Raw genomic sequence first — 22,944 nt, forward strand, 5'->3', positions numbered from 1 at the left:
TTCTCTTCCTAGAGAGAGATGGCAAAAGATAAAGTCATGTACTACAATCTGAAGTGGTCCTTTGGGGTAATCAATTTTCAGATGACCAATTTCTATCTTAAAATAGATTTGATTTTCTCTGATCAAAGCACAGTTCCAGATCATTCATAGGTGACTGAATTTTTTTTCACTGTATTTATATCTTTGAGATACATTTCATTTTAACATACTCAAAAGTACATGTAATTGGTATTAATACCTAAATGACATCTCATAAAGCCTATTGCTCTCCAGGACCACATTTATGGAGGAAAAGGATACTGAAAGAGTTTAGGTTGTGATGGTATCTGCAATTTCAAATCTGAGGATGTCATTCTGATCTGTATCCTTCCCCCAAAGTTGCTTAGAAAAAAATTCTTTCACATGATATATCTTCCTAGCTATAATACATAACATCAATGAGGCATACAATTTCTCCATAGCCAATGGAGAAAGGACTTACGCTGCAGATGGTTGTCTGATAAGGTCTGAAATCTGCTTGGAAAGTTGGTGCGAGCTACGGACCATCATGCTGTGCAAGGTGGCTGGGTGCTGGGGAATGTTGATACTGATTGCTCCCACCTTGAACACAGCTGCATTGTTTGTCTTCAACCCTCTTTGGGCACTGTAGAGGGCTTGGGACTTTGCAATACTACATTTCACTACAGTTCTAGCAACAGAGAAGAAACATAATGCTTTAAAATTTTTTCTAGCATTTTTGAAAAGCAAAGTTCTGTCACAATGTATTTGAATACAAATGCAAACTAGACTTTACAAAACCACATGCCTTTTATCTTTGCACATGTACATGGGATATAATGTGCTTTTAAAGTAATCTATTAAATTCATGATAAGTAGAAAAAATTGCATTTATTCTAATTTTAATATTGTGTCTGGGATTTCTAAGGGTATTAACATGAATATACATGTACAAGGAAACATCAACATTCAAAAAGCATGCAAACATAATATGAATTTTTCATTTTGTAATTCTTCAACTCTTACTGGTTGACAAACACATAATGAAATCACATGCATTAAATTAAAATTTAAGAACAATAAAAGACAAAAATTTCCCAATTACGTTATGAAACAAGAAACTATGTTAAAGACTTCCAATTAAAGCATTAAACAAAGAAACAGAACACTGGGGGGAAAAGAAAGAAAAGAATGGCAGAAAAGAAGAAATGTGTTTTGTTTTGTTTTTTTTAAATTCTGAATCTTTTTAGCTTCTATCATTTCTACAATGAATAGGAAGGAAATGACAATACCATTATAAAGAGTCAAACAGATAACAAGCAAGGTTATCAATTAATAAGCCTTCAACAACTTCTTTATCTTTTGGAAAAGATCAGAATGGTCATGAAGGGAAAAAAAAAGACATCTTGCCCATTTATCCTAGGAGTTACTAGTAAGAAATATAGGGCCAATTAATATCCATATTTTAAAACCTCAGCTTAATGAGCTTATTATTTAACACTGCTCTGCTCCTGGGCAGGTACAAAGAAAATGTATTTTCAAAAACCAACTATTATATGACCTCTTTAAACTATCTACATTCCAAAGGACTTTATGTTTGCTCTGTATTTTCAGTTTCAATTACATATATTCAGGCCTACATTCTCAAAAAGACTTTCAATGTAAAGTCAATATCATTCTGCAATAGCAAGTCTTTTAAAATCAAAGAATGAAATGTATATAAAATATATTTAATTCTTAATGCTAAAATGATCTGTTAAAGTCTTTCAAATATTATGTAACAGATATTTAATTATTCCCCACTACAGCAGAACTCATTATTAAACAAATTAGATAAAAAAATCAAATCCCTCAAAATACAACTCAAATATAATAGGATTTGAAGACAGAGTAGACAAAATTATGTCCCATTAGCACCAACATTAGAAGTTCTAATCTGACTAATTTTAAAAGAAAAAATATTTACATAATCACTTTTTATGTATTAGTGCTTTGATAATTCTATTTGTAACTCTGATAAAGAATTAATTATTCATATCTTTTATCCTAAGCTTGGCACAACATTAAGCTGAGACATATATTAATCATTAACAAGTCAGGGAATCATGAATTCCACGTGACCATAGTCTTATAGGTACTGATCATTCCCTAAGGATAAATTAGTACTTATTGATAGGGAAGGTATGGATATTATCTACCTCTAATATGACACTTTGATATAGTAATGAAAGCTTACAATGCAAAAGAAGCTCTATTAAAGTGATCAAATAGTAACAAAGCCACAGGCATAATACATTCTGCCTCTAAAACACACACTCTCATGTCAGTTGAAAGCCAAGTAAGCAGAATATGACATACAGAAATTCTTGTTTGGCGGTGCTTGTAGGAGATGTAGGGAAATCTTCCAGTCTACAGATGAAGATAGAAGAAAAAGAAGAGAAAAAGAAAGCAAATAAAGAACATTCATGCAAATATTAGTCACAACATGCCAAATAATCTGAAAAACTCTCTAACATTAAACTAGTTTTTCAATAAGTTTTTATATTAAGTATTTGCTGAGTCTATATTATTGCTTTTCCTTTCATGAAATCAATACTAGGTCCAAAAGGAAGCAAACCCCAGTGAACAGGTTTTATGCTGATAGCCTTGGGGTATATATTTACTCATAGTTTCCAATAAATTTTTACTGTATCCAAACTGAAGTATGAATGTATGGCCTCTGGAACCCTAATTGCCTAATTCCTTACCTATTATCTTTGTTTAATCAGACTAATGGTTGTGTGAGCTAGTAAGGGCATGCCAAAGTTGTATGTTGGGATACAGAAACCATATAAATGGCCTTCATGCTGCTTCCTCCACCCAAGCACATGAAATGAGTTTTTTGTTTCAAATACTTGGTGGTAATAAGCTGAATCTACAACAAACAGATAATGATCTGAAATACTGGAATTTGGGAAAAGGAGTATGATTCAACTGTAACAGATAATCTCTATCCTATTTTATGAAGCATGATTTTTCCTCTGAAGTTTATTATTATACACAATAATTATGATAGTGATGATCCTTACTTAGAATACTTAAGTAATCTAAATAATAAATGCATATTTATTTTTCTTCATGGGCTTAAGGGCATAATGCATGTTTTTATTTCTTGTCTCCTTCCAGGTGAACTTTTTAGGGATATATCTGCACATACATCCTTAATTATTTATGATTTCATTAACCATTACCCTGTCCTTAATATAATTGCTCTTAATCCTTAGAGTGCTAATCTTGGCCTCTGTGATAAATTAAAAATACATGTATTTTTAAAATTATTGACAATCCTATATAATAAACCTTGGTCAAACTCTGCTCAAAGAGAATGGTGCCTTTGTTATATGCTCTAATCTCACCAAAAACAATAGTATTTTTAAAGACTTCTAAAACAATTCAATAATTTAATATTGTATATAAAATTTGAACATCAAGTTGGAATAGCAAATATGTAGTTCTTGAATGTTAATTTTCTTTCTATAAAACCACATGATCATAATAAAAATAAAGAAAAAACTCTGTTACTTACTGTATATTTGGTGTAATTCCCTCAAGCAGGACAATATTAACCCCACCAATATGAGCGGTAGCACAAGTCTCTGTCATCTTTTGATGTAAAACATCTTAAAAAACCAAAATGAATATGATTTAATTTTGCATAGGATGCAAAACAAAATGTTAACTGTGTTTCAAAGTTCATTTTATATATATTGACTCCACTAACATTATAAAGATCCTTTGAAACTCTTTCATGGTTTACACTATATGTATTTATCATGGTATAATAGAAAAACTGTGGATCTCATAATCAGGTATCTGATGATACTATCTTTGTTACATTGGACAAGTTATATAACCTCTCTAACACTGAGTTTTCTGCTGAGTAAAAAGGAGGAATATTATTAATGTACTTCATAATGTACTGTGTATAATGCACTGGATCAACTTGAGCTATTCTTATTCTCTTCACAAGCTTCATGGATTATAATATTAAACATACAGAGTGCTCTTTCTCTAAGATTCTAGATCTTGTAAATCAGTGCTGTTAAACTCAAGTAGAATAAAACTGCTGCCTGGGACATACCGACTTAAAAAATCAAAAATTCACATTACTTATGTTGTGCAGTATTTTAACTAATTTTGTTACACATTTTCCAATTATATTATAATCTTGTCAAAAGAGTTTTGACATCTCTGTTCAAAATTCCCAGGCACTGTGGCTTCAGGACTCAGGTTTCCAGCACCTTCTTTTTATTTCATGTCCTGTCTTTATCAAATGCTTCATAAAAATCAATACAAGTTTTAGAAGACAGACTTTGTAAAGTATTTTTTCTTTAAGGTATTCCTGAAATTTTGTAAGCTGCTACCCAATTTAGGAAATGTCCATTTTAATTTTAAAAAAAAACCTGTACTACCAATACCACAGTTACAATGGTCTCCATTTGAAGATTTGAAATGCCTTATCTCCTGGAGCATCACAGCTTGTAGTGACTGAAGCATGAATAGGATCAAAGGATTTGCATAATGGAGTACAGATGAGAAAACATTTCATAAGGCATTGTCACACAGGCTAATAATCCCACTTTTAGCAGTACATATATGTGTCTAAGACATTTAAGATAACAAAGTTACAGCTCCATAGAAACCCAATGAAGGAGGAAATCTAAGTATTATTATCCCCATTTTACAGATGACAAAAGAAGGCTTAGAGTTGGATGGTTTCCTCTCAGTCACAGAGTTGCAAGGTGTCAGTCAGAATTTATACACAAATTGTAGTTCTGAGCAGGAGAGCATATTTTATTTGTATGCCATCTAAAAGGTCATTTCACCATTTTCAAAAAGTCATGAAGCTGCCCCCAAAAGATGCCAGCCCATCATTCAGTAGAGAAGACCCTCCATACTGACAGTTACCCTGATATCCTCTGTAATTTTCATTTTGGGAGAAGAAATTATAAAGTAGAAATTTTGGAAACATAAAATTAAATCATTTTTATGGGTAAAGTTGCATTATAAGATGGAAAAAATTTCATACCTTTCATTTTTTCCTTAAGGGTAAAACTGCCATGAATTCTCTTCAATTCTGATTCCATGGTGAGTCCACCAATGTCTGCTTCAAGGTGTGTACGGTTTACCATGCCAATGCCGAAAACTATCAGAGTAACATTCTGTGGTTCTGAAGTGACCAAGCTCCGCTTCCTTTGTGTTTTGGTCAAGCTGTTGTTGTCTTGTTCATTCTCAAACACAACTTTACAGGGAGGTTCTGTAGGGCTCCGAACTGCTATATGGGCAAATTGACATATCACAGTTTAGCATTGGAAAACAATAATACAAGGGTGCTTGAAACATCCTTTTCTGTAACTTCTCTGGTTCACATCAAGATATTTCCTTAAAAGAGTTTTTTCTGACTAGCAAGATGAATATAATTTCAATTTGTAATATTTAGATCTCATCCAAATAGGTGAAATTCATCACTAGCACTACTATATATATGCGTAATGTACTTTTGGTACTATAATATGCATAGATCCTAAAACAAAGAATTCAGACTTACATAATAAAATGTGTATATAAATAGAAAGCTTTTTGCCTAATTCCATCTGAAAAATCTATAATTGTTAAGAATTTATCTAATCCTATATTTTGTAGAGATTGAACCTATCAACAATATGAATTTTAGTACAGGAGATGAGAACAATATGAACTCAGGAATTGTAGAGTCCTCAGGATTTACAAGTTGTTTTCAGTATCAACGCAAAAGAGAGATGGTCAAAAGGAGATGGAACACCATAGCTAGGGATCCCAAGAGTTAAATTTCATTATGGCCTTCTTCCTGGGTATGATTCTTAATCTTTATGCATCTCAATTAATGCATTTGTAAAATTAAGGTAAGTCCTTTTGATTATAACAAATATAAGTTCAAAATTTAACTTGCAAATTTAAAAATTGTCTCTTACCAGTTGGACCAAAAGTTTCTGAAGATTTCTCCAGTATCCCTGTTGGGTCAGAGATGAGTGAATAAAAATTAAGCAGCTTGTACATATTTTGCCAGCACTCTGCTGATGGCTCACTTTGTTCGGACACTGTGATGGAATCAGAGTCATCCATATGGATAGTCATGTGATCAACTACTTCCTTTGAACCCTTCCTTGACACTTTTGAAGTTCTTCTTTCAGACCGTCCTAAAGAATTCTTGTTCCGAGATTCCTTTTTGTTGTTTTCATTATTGGCTCTTTTATTCTTTGCATTATTGACTCTCCCACCACCATTAAGACTCCCTCTGGAGCTTCGGCTGAAGTCAGAAGAACGGAAGTCTCGATGTTTGTGGGTTTTAAAAGTAGGTGTTGGGGAAGCTGACCCTGCTGTATATCTATTAAGTTTGATGTCAGTCTGGGTGGCTTTTATGTCATCTATCATTGTACTAAATTGGTGAATAAGACGAACCAAAGCCATGTCTACATGCTGGCTTATTGACTGACAGGAAATAGTAAAATTACAATGAAAGGTGTTGAAATAACGTTTGTTGAGGTCATGAAATGAGAAAGCATTGGTTGAGTTCTGAGGTGTACACGTTGACTTCTCCATTACAACAGCACTGATGCTGAAGGTTTCCAACATTAATGCTGGTTTGAACTCAAGTGGAGGAAGATTGACATGTCCTTGTCTAATCAAGAGAAAGAATTAAAAATTCCAAGTAAGTTTATCGATATATCCATTAATTCATTTGCTTATTTATTATAGCATTCATTCCAAATTCTCTCCTTTCCTCCAGTCCTTCTCCCACTCATTTGAAAAGACAAACAATACAAGCTGGCTCAATTTTTATTAATTCACAACTAAATTCTCTACATAAAAGGAAAAATAAGTTACAGAATAGGTAAGCCATTAGTTCTAAGTATAAATTTGTCATTGTTTTCACTTGGTGAAATGGCATCATTTATTAAACTTTTAGAATAAAAGGAAAATATATCTCCTATCCTTTGGACAATTTAAATCAGCCTTTTTATTTTATCACAACTGTTAATTTTGGATCCTTTCTATGATAGCAAATTTCAAAATGAATTTATTACTTCAGAATATAACTTATTTAAAATGGGTAAAAAATTGTTTTCTCTACTCCTCTGGAAGAAAATTTGGCATAATTCATTACAAGCAACTACATCATACTTTAACATTTCCCTAAGGGCTTTTGAACCTATTATATGATGTTAAACTTATAATATCCCTGAGGCGAGTAGGGCAAAACTGAACAACAAAAGTATTCCTTAAATCAAAGAAAGCCAGAAATCAGTATATCATATAACTGGATTTTAGAGTTAAGTCTAGCTGTATTTGAATATAGGTCTTTCAGGTTTCTCACTGCATCCAGAGCCATCTCTAGTTATCCTGATCTTATACTGTCATTGGGCTTTGATTGCTCTAGATGAAAAAGTAAGGCTAGTGACTTTCCACAGTCCTCCCTCACTTAAATCCAATTCATTTGCATATCATGGCATCAATCTCCTGCTTTGTCCTTTTGGAGAGCAAAGGTCAAACCACAAGCACAATTGGCACTAGTGAATGCAAAGTGCTTTGTAAGCTATTTTTAAGTGCTATGTAAAATTCTTTTCTCTATGTTGAAAACCAGTTTGACATAGTAGACAGAGAGCTGTCTTTTAAAGACTGGAAGCTTTAGGCTCAATTCCTGACTCTGACACACAAATTAATTGTGTGACCACAGGCAAGTCCCTCAATTTCTCACTTCAATTTTTAGGACCTCAGAAAACTCTCCAAGATTTTTAGGGTCAGAGAAGCTCCCAATGTCTGTTAGTGAAGGGAGTTTTCCATATATCGAATTCATGTAATCAAAGGTGTAGACATATATGCCCACAAAAAGATGAGATTATTATTTTAAAAATGAGGAAATGAAAATATGGGAGACTAAATGACCTTTCTGAAGTCAGTGGCTAGCCAATTACTGGTAGAAAGAGGACATGAATTCTAGATGGGTGGTTTCAGGTTTTCTGCTTTCAAATAAAGCACCAAGCTTGGAATCAGAAACAGTATGTAAATCAAGCTCTCCTTAGTGAATCCTTTACTCCTTTTTATTGTGGATGTGAGTTTTGGTAAAGTCCTTCCCATCACCATCTCTGCATTTGTGTTCTCTATCACCTAATGAATATTCTAATTACAGGCCCAGTACCATATCAGCCCTGGGTGAACCACAAAGATGATAACACATGTGGGCTTTAAATAGAAGGCTCACTGTGTCTTCCAATTCTCTTCTTCCTTTTCCCAACTTTCAGACATCAACCTCCTAAATCCCTTAGGACTACATAGACTCTTTAACACACTGCACCTTTGCACTGTCTTCCCATGCCAAGTATATGAATCATCTTTTTGTTTCTGTTTTTTTCTATCTTGTATCATAATAAGTTGAAACTCCAAGTCCCTTTATTGACTTTTTCACAGAAAAAAAAAATAGTATTTTTTTTTACCAAGTTTCTGATTTAAATGAAGTAACAGTGAGCAAATCATCTCTTAGCTTATATGCCAGCAATTGCAGACAGACAGTATATTTCAAAAGTAGGCACCAACATATTTTCCCTAAAAGATGAAAAAGGAACTAACAAATGTTTCAACATTCATTACATCAAATGAAAGTAAAATCTTCACATGTACATAGATGGGTGTACTCCATAGAAGCATACTTTAATAAATGTTACATTTTAATGGCCTCAAGTTCTAGTTATGGTATAGTTTTTAAGATACAAGGGAACTGGGAATAAATAACGCTCAACAAAAATCATAGCTGCTTCTACTAGACCCCATGTCCTACCTAATACTCCAATTGCTATATTACTAGAGTATAATACTATATATACTTGAGTACAGTATATTACTAGTACAATATACCTAATATTAGAGATATGTTACTATAATAATATACTAAAGGTATATTACTGTGAGTGGTCTCACAGCCACAAAGACCTGGGTTTAAGTTCTGTGCCCATATAACTATGCATTAGTCATGGTACTCTCAAGACCAGAAGTGCATCAGTCTGCTAGAAACCACTTTGCATCTTAAAACCACTTTATATATTAATCATTATTATAATTTATATTTCAGCCATTTTCTTTTCAGCTCATTTTACAGATGAGTAAACTAAAACAAACAGGGTTAAGTGACTTGCTTAGGGTCACAGAGGTAATAAATGTCTGAGGCAAGATTTGAACTCAGAGTTTTCCTTGGCCAGCATTCTATTCACTCTGCCACCTAGCTATTCCACAAATATTTATAACTATTAATAAAATGATTCTAATCTCTAAAATTGATTGTTCTGTAGTTAAAATTTATAGAATTCCCAGAAGAGATAATATTTTGCCATCAAGACATAACAAAGGATCAGAGTTTAGTTAATAGTTCAGTTAGTCAGTTGCTTCATCCAGCAGAACCAGTCATATAACCTCTCTAGGTAATACTAGAAGTTGTAGGTATAGGTGGAAAATTCTCTACTATGTGTTTTAGGCACAAGTATGACAAAAGCAATTTTACTAATTAAAATTTTTCTACCTAAACATTTTTTGGCTTAGAAAAAGAAAATTTTCAAGCTGATCAGAGTCTCCACAGGCTCTTGGACGTCTTTCTCACAGTAACTCTGAATTTGCAGCACAGAGCATTCCCAGTCACAAGCCAATGAGCCACAGTCAAGATGTAGCAATAGTTTACCCCACCAAACAGAACGAGCTTAATTTCTGATTAAGCCTAGAGAATCGTTATTTCTAAAACTGTTCACACACTTTCTGTCTATTCAAAGATTTATTTAAGAGAAACTTCCAATAATTTAAGTAGTCAGAGACTTTTCTCTTTACTTCGTTATCACCCTAATTCATCATCAAAGTATGGAGGAAAAGAAGACTAGTCTTATAAGGCTGGACCTATCAAGGGCCCTTAGGGTGACAACCTCAATCTATCAAAAAAGACAATAGAATTTCTCCCAGATTCTTCAAAGAAAGTGATTAGGCCTTTGATAAGAGAGAGAAATGATTTAGTTTATGACAATGTTTGAATTAATAATTAATGAAAAAATGATTTTTCAGTAAGATTACCAAAGCTTTAGACTACCATATTGAGAAAGAAATTTTGTTGTTCTTTTTAAAAGGGGAGATGGTGATGGGAAGGATGTATTGAATTATACAGTAGAAGAGGAGTTTCCTCCTCCAAGATATTCTGACATCAATAAAATCACAAGTCCAACCCCTCCTGTTCTCTCCCCTAATCCTCCTCCTTTTACCACAAGTTTTTCAAGGTCCTCATTAGTCTGATGTGAGACTTTTATGTCTGGAATAAATCAGGTGTAACTCATATCTTTTTATGCCAGTGTATAAGGGCAAAACACTTAAGTGTTCATATGTTAGGTTCTTACTAAGTGCTAATGAGATAATGAGATATTAGATTCTTACTAAGTGCTAAGTCGGTACTTGACAATTCTCTAGTTCCCACCTTTACTGGGAGTTTTACTTGTGAACTCCTGGGGGAGGAGCTTGCATGCTTAGGAGGAGCAAGTTCATTGGTTGAAGTAATTTTTCCCAGAAGCCCTTGCGTTATCCCAAGCCCATCCTCTCTGGGAGGATAAAAGAGGGCGGCACTTGAGAGATAGGGGGTCTCTGTTCTAGGTCAGAATTGAGGTGGCTCTCTGGAGGAAGAAGTCTCTCCTCTAGACCAGAGAGTGATCAGCAGTTTCTGGAGACAACAGCACGTTACATTCATATCCTTTGGCTTTTCTGGGACTCGGTTTCTTCATCTGCAGCATGCTCCTCCTCTTAGCTCTAACATTCTATGATTTATAACCCTAAATATTAAACAGGCAATTTTAGAGGGTATAAACAGGGTTATCCCTCTTAATAAAAATATGCAAATCTACATTAAAAAGGTAACTTCTGATCAAAAAGTTAACTTGGATTCTGCATATCAAAATTTTTCTTGGGCTTAAGAGTATTTTAGCTTGAGTATAACTGAAACAAATAATCATTCCACTTTAAGGCATGCCAGAAAAGAGGGCTGAGGCTGTGGTTTGCTAAGAAGAGAGTTGCCTTCAGTAAAATATCTGGAGTGGGTCAAGGGAGTCAAGGGGGAATCCAGCTCTTACAATTCTCTTACATAGTAACAAAAACTACACAACTATGGTGGCCATCAACGTTGGTTTTTAGGGTTAAGTCTGAAACATTACTGTGTCAGAAACACATGTTTTTTCTTAAAACCTTATAATCATAAAATGAGTTATTGTGAGCAAATGTGGATGTCAGTTGAAAATGCTAAACTGAAGAGAGCTGATTTTTCCATCAAGATAAGTAACAGTTCCTAAGGAAGTAAAATATGAAAATAAGGAAAGTATTTTCCCCCCTTATTAGCTTGGAGAAAAATATTAAACATACCGTCTTGCTCGTTTGCTTCTTCTTTCCTTAGCTGTATCTGAATCCACAATATCTGCTCTGAGGCAATCTAACGTCCCAGAAAATGAAAGATGTTCTCCAAAGTACATTCGGTAGCAGAGTGGCATTGAATCCTGTGACTGAATCCCTGTATGGCTCAGAAGTGGTTTGAAAACAACCTATAATATATAAAATATTTTCATTAGCTTTGTACATAACCCCTAATAACTTCATCAAAATTTTAACGTTTGGGGATCCCAGTCAGCATATCTGTCAGAAAATTAAATACAATTCTTACAAAATACACTATCTTACAAAATAAGAAATCCCATATGGTACAGAGGCTTTAATTCTATTTCCTAAAGTTTCTTCCTGAATTTTCACAATCTCTAAATGTCTGCTTTCTATGAAATATAAATACTAAAAAGCTTTCTTCCCCCTAGTTTGTACAGTACAATTGTTTCTGAAAGCATATACTGTATTTTCTCCTCTATAATTCAGTCTTTTGACTTTGTTCTGGATCTCTTGTTGTCTCACTAAATTACTGAGTTGTCTGCTCCAGTCTAGTTTTCAGGAACCCTACTATTTGGATGAGGTTTTCTGCTTTCTACTCTACCTTCTACTACTTATCTTGCTTACACAATCCTTTCCTTTAGGGGTCTTATTTTAATTTCTGCTTCAATTTTTGCAGTGATTCCTATAGTCCTTGTGTCCGAGACTTTTTTGGCTTTCAGGTTGTTCTTAGATTTTCTGTGGTTTGCTAAGTTCCTGAGTTTCCTTCTTGTTTGATAGGGACATAGATGTAGAGATAGAAGAATGGACCTCAGAGGGCAATCAAGCTCAATCGCCCTTACTTTAGAGAAGAGGAAACTAAGACTCCAGGAAATCATATAAATAGTAATAAGGATTAGAGTGGGGATCTGAATCCAGGGTTTGGGTTCTCTCTTAGTCCACAGAAGTTACCCATTGTGCCTGCTGTTTTCTTTTATTCATACATACAGACTTTGTTCCCAAACAGGGCCTTTGTAACAAGGCCAGGGCCTCCACTCCTCTCAGTCTTCTTGTGTGAACAACAGTGGCTTCTGCGGCTCTGGTTAGAGCAGCTGATCCTCAGCTCCACCCTCTGCCTCAGTCAACGGTTTTTTATGCCAGTTTCCTGACATACGTTCCTTAGGTTCCATCTAAGGTGGATAGTGGCCTTGGCCTTTCCCTATCTCTCTATATGCATACTCTCCAGTCTGGAGTAGGCTCCTTCCCCTGTAGTGATCCTGACAGCCCCTGGATCACTTGAGCTTAAGACCTTTTAGTGGGTGCCCAGGAGCAGAAATGGTCCTGATTCCTGCTATGGCTCCCAATGAATGTTCTGAATGTACACATTTTCTGTGTAGTTAGCTAAAGCAGCTGGCTCTCCCCTCTTTGCCTCTGCTGCAGCACACTAGAGATGAAGTCCTATTAGCTTCAAACCCCAATATCAGCAATAGCCTCATGCAGGCAAACTTGCTAGAAGTAATGCTGGATTCCCTGGTGAGCCCCCTCCCCAGTGTCTGCAAACTCCTGGCCATCTTTTGTTCAGTCCTGCTGTAAGGACGTAGGAGGGAGCAGATTTGTAGGGGGTTTTTATGCCTACAACGGTGGCTAAAGGGGCTGTGTTGTAAGTCAGGTTGGTTGTCTGCATGGGTAGGGAGTCAGAGGTGCTGTTTTCTTTCCTTTAAGGTGCTTTGCTACTTCTATTAGGCTGGTTAAGAAGGGGAATTCTTGCAAATTGGCATTGGAAGGGCAACTTAGACAGATTGTAAAGTGCTTTAAAAAGTAAACAGTTGGGGCAGCTAGGTGGCACAGTGGATGGAGCACTGGCCCTGAAGTCAGGAGAACCTGAATTTGAATCTGAGAGATTTGGCAACTGATCAAATATACTGGGTAAGGAAAAGTGAGGAGTCAAGGAAAATAACAAGGCTGAGAAGCTACTGACTGGAAGGATAGTGTTGCCCTCAACAAAAATTGAGAATTTCAGAAAAGGAGTTAAGTTTTGGGAAAAGATAATGAATTCTGCTTAAACAAGTTGTGTTTGACATGCCTATGGGACATCTAGCTCAAAAGCTGGAAATATGAAAATGGAATATTAAAAAGAGAAATAGAGATATGAGATTCATTTGAAGAAATTATTTTGAATTTGAAAGAAATTCATTTGATTCATTTGAAGAAATTACTGCCAAGGCAAATGATGAGGTGAAGTGAGAGTATGTATATAGAGAGTTCTGTTTTATGATTTTAAATATCTATAAATCATATTTATGCATTCAGCTTGCAATATATTGGTACAGTTATAAATGGGCAACCGACCCAATAGTACTATGGTATACTTGGTTTTTAATATATAAATGACATAGTAATGAAACATTTTAAAAGTCATTTTAGAAACTTTAATTTAATTTGGCTTTCCAAGAAAAACTTGTCCTCATATTCCAAGGTATTGGATGCTTGAAGATGGTAGCTATGTCTACTATGACTATAACTCAAGAAAAGCCTTCATCAATGCATAATCACAATTAAGTACCACTCACCTGTGCATCTGCCAGCTGGACAGCAGGAAATCCCTGGTTAGCTTCTTCTACTCCTGCTACATCATCCTGACTTGTGCTGTGTTGAGAATGGGTTCCATCCAAGGTATTTTGGTCACTTGACAAAACAGTATTGAAATCTGAAGCTGAGGGAATTGTAGGAAGGTTGGGGGCAACACCTAAAAATAATAACAATGTATATCTATGTGTGAATATACAGATAGACATATCTATATCTATGTAGACATACAGATATATTTATACATATATAATACACACATATATACATGTACATACGTATGTCTGATAATCATGTAATCATTAAGTGTTTATTATATATCTACTGTATGCTAGATACTGGGTGAAAAAAGTTTGAAGCTTATATTATATAAGGAGAATACAACATGGTCATAGGTTAAGTACCAAGTAACCCAACTGCCCAACAAAAAAGGAAGAAAGAAATCCAAAATATTCACTCATTATATATTTATTGAATAAATAAATGCTGGTTCTCAAAATTATGTTTTAGAGAAATCTCAATAATATATAAAAAAAGATTCCACTCTGTATGTTTAAAATACTGTAATTTTATCTTGCAATTTTATCTTTTTTTCTTTTCTGTTTTGAAACTAAATTTTCACACACACACTCCTTGTCTTAAATGATTTCATTTAGATATTTTTACATATTTAAATATACAAAGGTATAGTTTCATATAAATCCTCTTATTTAATGCAGGAATACCTATTTCTCAAATCATTAACATCAATTTCTATTATGTACTATAAAGCCCATGAACTCTTTTTTCTTTTTTTTTTTTTTTTTGGTGAAGCAATTGGGGTTAAAAAACCACATAGCTAGTAAGTGTTAAGTGTTTGAGGCCAGATTTTAATCCAGATCCTCCTAATTTCAGGCCTTTATCCATGATAAGTTTAAAAAACAAAAACAAACAAACAAACAAAAAAAAAAAAACACCATTCTAAGTACATAAAGAAAAGATCAACTCAACAATACCTGTTGGAAGACTATTGTGTCCTGACTTTGGAGCAGGAGATTCTTGTACCACACTTCCTCGATTGCCCACAGCATTTGACATCCAATTATAGAAACTGACAGAGGAAGGCTCAGATAGCAAAGGATGTTCAGATAACATGTCTGTGGCTACTGTGTTTCCTGTAAATACAATTTTTTTTGAATAGCATATTTTTTATTATGTTATTTGCAAAGTAACAGACAAAATTTATTAAAAAATTATTCCTCAATAGTTGAGAGGTATTTTGGAGTTTCTTTTATAAAAAAAGCACTACATGATATCGATGTTATGACACAAAAGTTTGCTTTTATCTTAATGGGAAGAGGTTTGAAATGAAGTATTAATTAGTTCAAAAAGAAATTCATCTTATGGCAAGGATCATTAATGGCAATGATGTGGAAAATAAATGGAAACAAGCACTGAGCACAGAGGACAAGAAAGACAAATGGATTATCACTAACATAATGGTTCCAGAAAAATCTATGACTAGATATTATCAACAACCAATTACTGAACATGCTGTGGAATGTGTAGTGTTAAGAGAGAAGCTAACATAAACATAGTCATTGATCTCAAAAAACTTAATACATAATTGCGGTAAATTACTTTTACAATTGAAGCCTTCACTTAAAAATAGAATTTAAACTATCAATATTAATTTCACCTAAGAAAAATATAACAAAACTCAATTTTTTTTTTTAAGAACATCTTCATTTTCAAACCAAGAATATAAATTCTTTGAACAGGGGACTATCATTTTTTCTTCATTGCTTTTCAAGAGTCTTCCATGGATCTTTGAATATAGCAGATATTTAATAAATGCTTGCTTAACTAGAAAGAATACCTGTTCTAGTCAGAGAACTACTTTTAACTGTTGTAGCACTTCTCTGAGGAGTCCCTTCCAGGAGATTATGCAAGCTTGGAAAACTCCCAGTCAAATAACTAAGTAGACTCTCCTTCCTTGGACTTTCTTTGACAGGCATCCCAGAACGGCCCACATGCACTGGTGAATCTGTGGCCGTATCTCCACTGGTGTAGCTCAAAGAATGGTATGGATGTATGCCCTGAAGAAGAAACACATAGAAGGAATTATGGAATTTTAAAATTCGAAGGAACTTTGGTAACTATTTTAGTCCAGCCCATAATATTAACAAATCCGTGAAAAGTATGCTTAGGTCCCCTAAGAAAAAGGAATAAATAAAAGCAGCCACCAAATCAGCAATTGCTCATTGACTGCCTCTAAAGATCAAGTTCAGTTGCCCCATAAACTATGAATTAGAAGAAATTTCTACTTTTGTATTCTTTTCTTCACACCTAGAATCTTCCTTCTTCCTCATTCCTACCCCCACCCACTTCCATCCTCCTTTATCTGAGGATAAACAGGGCCCTTAATTGGTCCCTCCTCCCTGGCCTGGACACCTCTTTACCCATCCCCCACCTCTCAGTAGCAGACTAGAGACTGCCTGCTGGGTAATCAAGGAGCTGGCTTAATGCTGGTCACTCTGGTTAGTGACATTAGTGGCTGATAATCAAGATACTTCGTCAATTATCTACTTATTAACAGCTAATAGCTAACACTTGATAGAGCACTTTATGGTTTCCAAAGTGCTCTATTCCCTCATTTGATCCTCACAGAATCTTTTGAGAAAGGTGCTATTATTAGAACCAAGAGAGGCTTCATGTTGAGCAGAGGCTGGCACTTAAGAAATGCTTTATTATTCATATTCATTTATCAATAATATGTCCAGGGTCACACACCAAATAAGTGTCTGCATCATAATTCAAACTCAGGTCTTCCTGACTCAAGAGTCTAATTCTTTATTCATTAATAATGATTAGAAAGGACAAGAACCAACAACTGGCCTCTTGCAAGGTTTATGTTGATTTCCTGAAGAGCACACATACAATGTTCAGAGAAGCTAAGCCATTTGCCAAGGGGCACACACACTATCAATGCTTTTGAGTTTTGTCATTTTGTCACTGTACCACTGTAAGTCACATGCCTTAATCTAAGGAAGCAAAATCAGGAAAGTCAGTCCTATCAACGTTGTTCTTATTGAAACACTTGAAAGAAAGAAGCTATTTTGAACATACTGAAGTAAAGGTTCTAAAGACAATGCACAATAACATCAAGAGCAAATGTCAGTAGAGAATGGAGTTGCTTCTCCACCACCATCACAGACAACTGTCACCAACAGAAAAATAAGCCCCAAAGTCCTAGGAATAGCAGCACCCACCAGACCACTAGTCCTGTCTACATCCTGGCCAACACAGTCATCATTCATGAGAAAAAAAGACACTTGCAGATATGGGACCTGGCAAGTACCTTTAGAAGTATTAAAGCTCTTGCTTCCTCCACAGCCCAAGCAAGTGAAGAATCAGAAAAGCCTTATGGAGACTTAAGTCCTTGAGCACCATCAAAAGTTTCAATACAAAAAAAAGACAAAGCTTTATGAATTAATATGGCCCAGAGAAGAATTTATGCTATATCCTAAGGACGACTGTGGCTTTCAATTGAAACTTTCTCTATATACCATCTCTTCCATAGCTATAACATAGGAATGCTTTCCAAAGGCAATGAACAAAGTAGACCCAAACAGAGTAAAGAAAAAAAACCATTCACAATACTCACTGAAAAGCCAGATTCCAGATTCTTGCTGTTATAAAGGACTACAAATTGACAGATGTTCCAAGAGACTTCCCCTAGTAATGTTAAAGACCACTGACCAAGTTATTTTAGGTAACCCACAGCAAGCCAGGTAAAATTATATGCAGAGCTAGTAAAATCCTTTTTATAGAAGAAACCCAGGCTTACAATCTTTCCCTACTTCTAGGGTCCTCTCAGAGTACTGAATGAAAGGTAGAAATTTCATTTCCCAATAGATAAATGGTCAAAGTATAAACAAAGAATTCTCAAAAGAAGAATTGCAAACTATTACCACCATGAATGAACATGCTAAAAGAAATGGAAGTCAAAATTTTTGAGATTTCAATCCACATTCAGCAAAAGATGACAATGGAAATGGTCACTGTTGCAGGGGTTCTGGAAAGATAAGGAGACTAAGGCTATTAGTGGAGCTCTAAATTGGTCCAACTTTTCTGGAAAAGAAGAGAATGGCTAAAATGTTCACATCTTTTGAGAAAGTAATACCATATTGGAGTCAGGTCAAAGACAAAAGGATTCTATAGATATAAAAATATTTATAACAATGCTTTTCTTAGTAACAAAGAGGTAAAAACTGAGCACAGGTCAATCATGTAGGGAACATCTAAATAAATTGTGGTACATGAATATAATTGGGATATAAGAAACAATAAATAAGAATACACAGAATCATGGAAAGAGTTACATGAACTGATGAAAGGTGAAATAAGTAGACACACTATAGCAATGGAAATGGAAACAACCAATACCAAAAAAATTTATATAAATGGATGTTACTGTTATTATTTTATCAAGTTGTATAAATTATTCTTTTGGTAATCTGGTATAGCCTTAAGGTGCAAATTAAATCTCATATGATCATTAAGCATTTGCTACCCTGCCCTGAGTACCGGGTACAATTATTTATTAAGGCTTATATCTATTTAAGAGAATATTCTTATAGTATCTAATGACATTAAATTCAAAATTGAAAATTACAAACAATAAAACATATTAATATGAAATCCCAAATAGTTTATACATAATCTCTTCACTTAAATGTACAATATGAAGAAAAACAAGACACACACAAAAAAGTCCAAGTAGTTATAACATACCTTTATTTTTAAAGCAGAGTCACTGTGGGTGTGTGTTTTTGACAATTTCCTCATGATCTCAGCTCCACTTACAGGTCCAGAAGAAACACCCCCTTGTGGAGGCCGGTTGGCTGTTCCCTCTAGAAGCATTGTATGTTCACTGACAGTTGCTAGAACGTTAAAAAAAAAAAATCAACAAATTAAATATACATGAACTGATTTGTCTTTGACCAAGATTTGTACAGACTGGAACAAGTGTAAATAGACTAACATGTTCCTATGGCAATGGATCTGTACTAAATGCTATACTACATTTACTAAGTCACAACTTCATTCTCCACTAATAAAACTTTATCTTTCCTCACTATCAGAAAAGGAAAAAAAAATATTCTAATCCATATGAAAATATTATGCTTCTATTTAACATGTAATGGTCAACCTGCCATCTGAGGGTGAGAGGGGAAGGAGAGGAAAAATTGGAACAAAAGGTTTGGCAATTGTCAATGCTGTGAAATTACAATGCATAAATCTGGTAAATAAAAACTATAATTAAAAAACTATTATGCTTCTTGAGCATCAGTACAGGTTTCTTATATTCATATGATGTGTATATGGATTCAAAAATTTGAATAAATGATATTTCTTGCTTTCTTGATAATGAGGAAAGACAAAGTATTCTGAAAAATATTAGGGACTTCTGGTGTAAACATTATATTTTTTTCTCCCATTCATATTTCAAATACCATCAATATTAGTGTACAATATTGCTGGGATAAGACATCCTATAAAAAGTATTTATTCTTCATAGGCAAAAACTAAGATTACAAAATTACCTGCATCAAATTCAAATTCGGCACCATCAGCACTAGTATCACTCTGAAGACCACCACCACTGTCTAGTCCCAGTCCATCCTCATGCTCATGGCTCACCATAGCTTGAGGTTTCAAGGCTTGAGTTGGCCTGTGTAAGCTGACACCTTTAAAAGCTGGTGTGACCACAATGAATTTCATCCATTGCCTTGCAAGTGCAACCAGACCTTTTTTTAAAGTTACTAAGGCAGGAAGTCCATCACTCTGTAACAACAGGAGAGTTTAAAACAGCATTCCAAAAATGAACCAAATACCTATCTTCTCAAATGAATATAGATGAAGTGGAAATGATGGGACTTAGTGAGGGTAAAAGAGTGTAAAATAACAAATCAAGCTTGAATGAAGACAGTCTTTCTAATGCTGCCCCTATTCAAAATTACTTGGGAAATTCAAGTAACAAATGAGGTTGAAAATGGAAGTATTCCATCATACAAATATCAAGTAACTATGATCATTACATGTTTAGAGATGGCAAAGACCTGAGAAATTCACCTAGTTTTGGTTTTTTATTTAATTTTTATTGTGTTTTAAATATACGGAAAAAATGTGACATTTTATAAGGTAGAAAAACGACAGACTTTATACCCGATATGATCTGTGTGTGGACAAGTAGAATGTAACTGAATGGGCAAATTTTATGAATCATTACAATTATCTGTAGCAAAATTAAATATTAAGACTTAGAAAGTCAAAAGAACACATTTCCAATTTTGAAAATCATTCTTTGGATCTATTTCTACTTCTCTATTTAGCTTCAGTCAAAAAATATGCATGTCTTTTAAAAAATAGTTAACCTAGCCTTCTGTGTCCAAAGAACACTAAGATATAACTGATCATATAAATATGTAATTACTTCAATCAAAATAGTTTACTCTGGATGATGTCACTACATTGCAGACCTGTAACTATGACAGTTTCACAAATGAGAGCGAATAACTGTGGAAAGAGGACAAACCAGTTAACTGGCTTTCCTAAAGCCTCTGAAACTGTTTTAGTGCTTTTGTGGTCAATGGGAGCAAGGGCACTGGTGGATCCCTGCCTTATGCAAGTTAAACTAGGGTTTTGTTAGAAGGTAGTGAAACTGTCCTTGAGATCTGAGTGGCTCAGGGGTCTAAAAGCCCCAGCTATAACATCACTTCCTGATTATCTGATACAAGAGCACCATGAGAAACATTAGTCTTGCCCTAGAGAGCAAAGAACAAGAGTCAGTTCCATGGCTTCTTTTCTCAGCAGGCCCTGGAGTGGCTGGCTATTAGCTGCTGAGTGAACTCTCGAAAAGTGGCTCTTTCTGACCCATGTCAAATCTAAACTATTGGTGGCTGTTCTGAAACAGATCTAGTCTACCACACAGCTCTGAAGACAACTTTAAGTAAATGGCTTGGGAAACACAAAACCCTACTTCACTGTGATACCACAATATTCACTAAATCTTTTCTATCCCCCTCCTTTTTTCCCCTATTTCCATTCACTTGTGCCTCATCATTTTTCTTTTTTTCATCCCTTCTTTTTTCTACTCCAGCTTAGATTACAAAAAAAATGTAGAAATGCAATATTTCAAACTAACAGTTATATTCATTAAAAAAAATTCTGCATGCATAATTTAGAAATTTAAAATACGGATGCCAAATCTAAGTTGAATATTTAGTCTTTGAGACTAAATTTTTCCCTTAACAAATCAGAGGCTCTCAAGGAGATTAAGGTTTCCCCAGGCAGAAAGCTAATTCTTCATTTTAGTAACTCACCATTGTGGCATCATCAATGATGGAATAATTTGCCTGGTGGAGGTAGTGGTGTAGGATGTTGCAGAGTAAACATGAAGGATTTTCTTGGAGAAAACGAGCGAGTTTAGTAAGTCTGTTGTATTTGCTTCTTAAAGGAAAGTGCATGCTTTTATTCTGAAACAAATATCAAATATCATAAAATGGCATATAGATATGACCAAAGAGCCTCTTAAACAAAAGAATTCACTGGTAATTTATTACACAGGCTAATAAATTACTGATAAATGAAAGTAAAATATAGTCATTCAAAATAAAATGGGCTTTAAATTTTCACTTAAAAGTCAATGACATGTACATACCTCCAAGGCCTCTGTCATTATACATCCCATTACAGCACAAATTCTTAAAGTTCCTTCAGTTTCTAATTTGTTTAAAGATGATTTCAGTTGATCAATGGGAACAAGCCAAGCACCTACAGCAGGTGTAGCAGTACTTAAAAGATTCAGCTGCCTGGTTACAAAAAAAAATTACTCATTATCAGACTATTTGTATTTCAGTGTATCCTTATTGATCGACATAATCTTTTATTTATTTATTTTTATTAAAGCTTTTTATTTACAGAGCATATGCATGGATAATTTTTCCAACATTGACCCTTGCATAAATTTTTGTTGCAAATTTTCTCTTTCTTCCCCCCATCCCCTCCCCTACCCCTGGCAGGTAGTTGAATACATATTAAATATGTTGAAATACATATTAGATCCAATATGTGTATACATATTTATAGTTATCTGGTTGCCCAAGAAAAATCAGATCAAAAAGGAAGAAAAAGAAAAACTGAGGAAATTAAAAAAAAAAATGCAAGAAAACAACAACAAATAAAGTGAGAATGCTATGAAAGATGACCTCAGACACTTAACATTTCTTAGCTGTGTGACCCTGGGGAAAAAAAAAGACTTGAATACTGTGGGCATACAGTGCCTTCTGAAATCCAAGGTCCCTTCCACATCATAAAGAGATGTTCAGATTATTGAGGGAACACACATTTCAAGATATATATAAAATTGAAGAAATAATCCATAAAGCATGAAATAATATTCAAATATCAAAATGTATTCATTTTTATACCTAGAAAAGGTGTGTGCAGGTGACCTCACATTGGTTGGAGCCGCAAAACTAAACCAAATTTCTTTGATAGTCAGCTTCATGCTGCAGGAATCTGGTGGGGGAGGCAATAAGGGGAGATCTTTTTTCAAATCATCTGATTCAACTCCTTCATCCTACACAGACAAGTAAAAAGACAAACAAACTGGCATTAAATTACTGTTAAAATTTTGAACATCTGTGACAAATTTTAAGACCTTTAGAAATCACTCAGTCACTCCTCTGCGCTTGGCATTCTTTTCATGCCTATTTTACCAATGAGTCAAGTGAAACTCAGGGAAGCTAAAGGCACAAAGATAATATCTCTGTGGCACAAGAACGAAAATACAGGTTTCTCTACTTTGCAAAGCAAAACATTTTTTTTCTTTCTTTTCTTTTTGAAATTAATTATTTTTATTTTCATTTTCTTTTTTTT

General features: G+C 34.5%; 1 protein-coding gene across 7 annotated transcripts in view; it reads right to left on the reverse strand.

Moving 5' to 3' along the window:
* The window catches only part of BLTP1 (bridge-like lipid transfer protein family member 1), a 232,472-nt gene that overhangs the window by 105,113 nt on the left and 104,415 nt on the right, over positions 1 to 22,944 (reverse strand). For 6 of the 7 annotated variants that reach the window (XM_074274114.1, XM_074274117.1, XM_074274120.1 and 3 more), the window contains 14 exons: positions 22,494 to 22,645; positions 21,725 to 21,875; positions 21,387 to 21,539; positions 19,608 to 19,848; positions 18,796 to 18,944; positions 15,878 to 16,097; positions 15,015 to 15,173; positions 14,004 to 14,179; positions 11,446 to 11,621; positions 5,988 to 6,694; positions 5,066 to 5,311; positions 3,563 to 3,656; positions 2,356 to 2,406; positions 482 to 688 (listed from right to left, as the gene is read on the reverse strand). In XM_074274114.1, coding sequence (XP_074130215.1) covers positions 482 to 688; positions 2,356 to 2,406; positions 3,563 to 3,656; positions 5,066 to 5,311; positions 5,988 to 6,694; positions 11,446 to 11,621; positions 14,004 to 14,179; positions 15,015 to 15,173; positions 15,878 to 16,097; positions 18,796 to 18,944; positions 19,608 to 19,848; positions 21,387 to 21,539; positions 21,725 to 21,875; positions 22,494 to 22,645 — 2,882 coding nt within the window. The remainder of the gene's footprint in view (positions 1 to 481; positions 689 to 2,355; positions 2,407 to 3,562; positions 3,657 to 5,065; positions 5,312 to 5,987; positions 6,695 to 11,445; positions 11,622 to 14,003; positions 14,180 to 15,014; positions 15,174 to 15,877; positions 16,098 to 18,795; positions 18,945 to 19,607; positions 19,849 to 21,386; positions 21,540 to 21,724; positions 21,876 to 22,493; positions 22,646 to 22,944) is intronic. The other variant, XM_074274118.1, reaches the window with a different exon arrangement.

This window comes from Sminthopsis crassicaudata, chromosome 6, assembly GCF_048593235.1.
Source record: "Sminthopsis crassicaudata isolate SCR6 chromosome 6, ASM4859323v1, whole genome shotgun sequence".
NCBI lineage: Eukaryota > Metazoa > Chordata > Mammalia > Dasyuromorphia > Dasyuridae > Sminthopsis > Sminthopsis crassicaudata.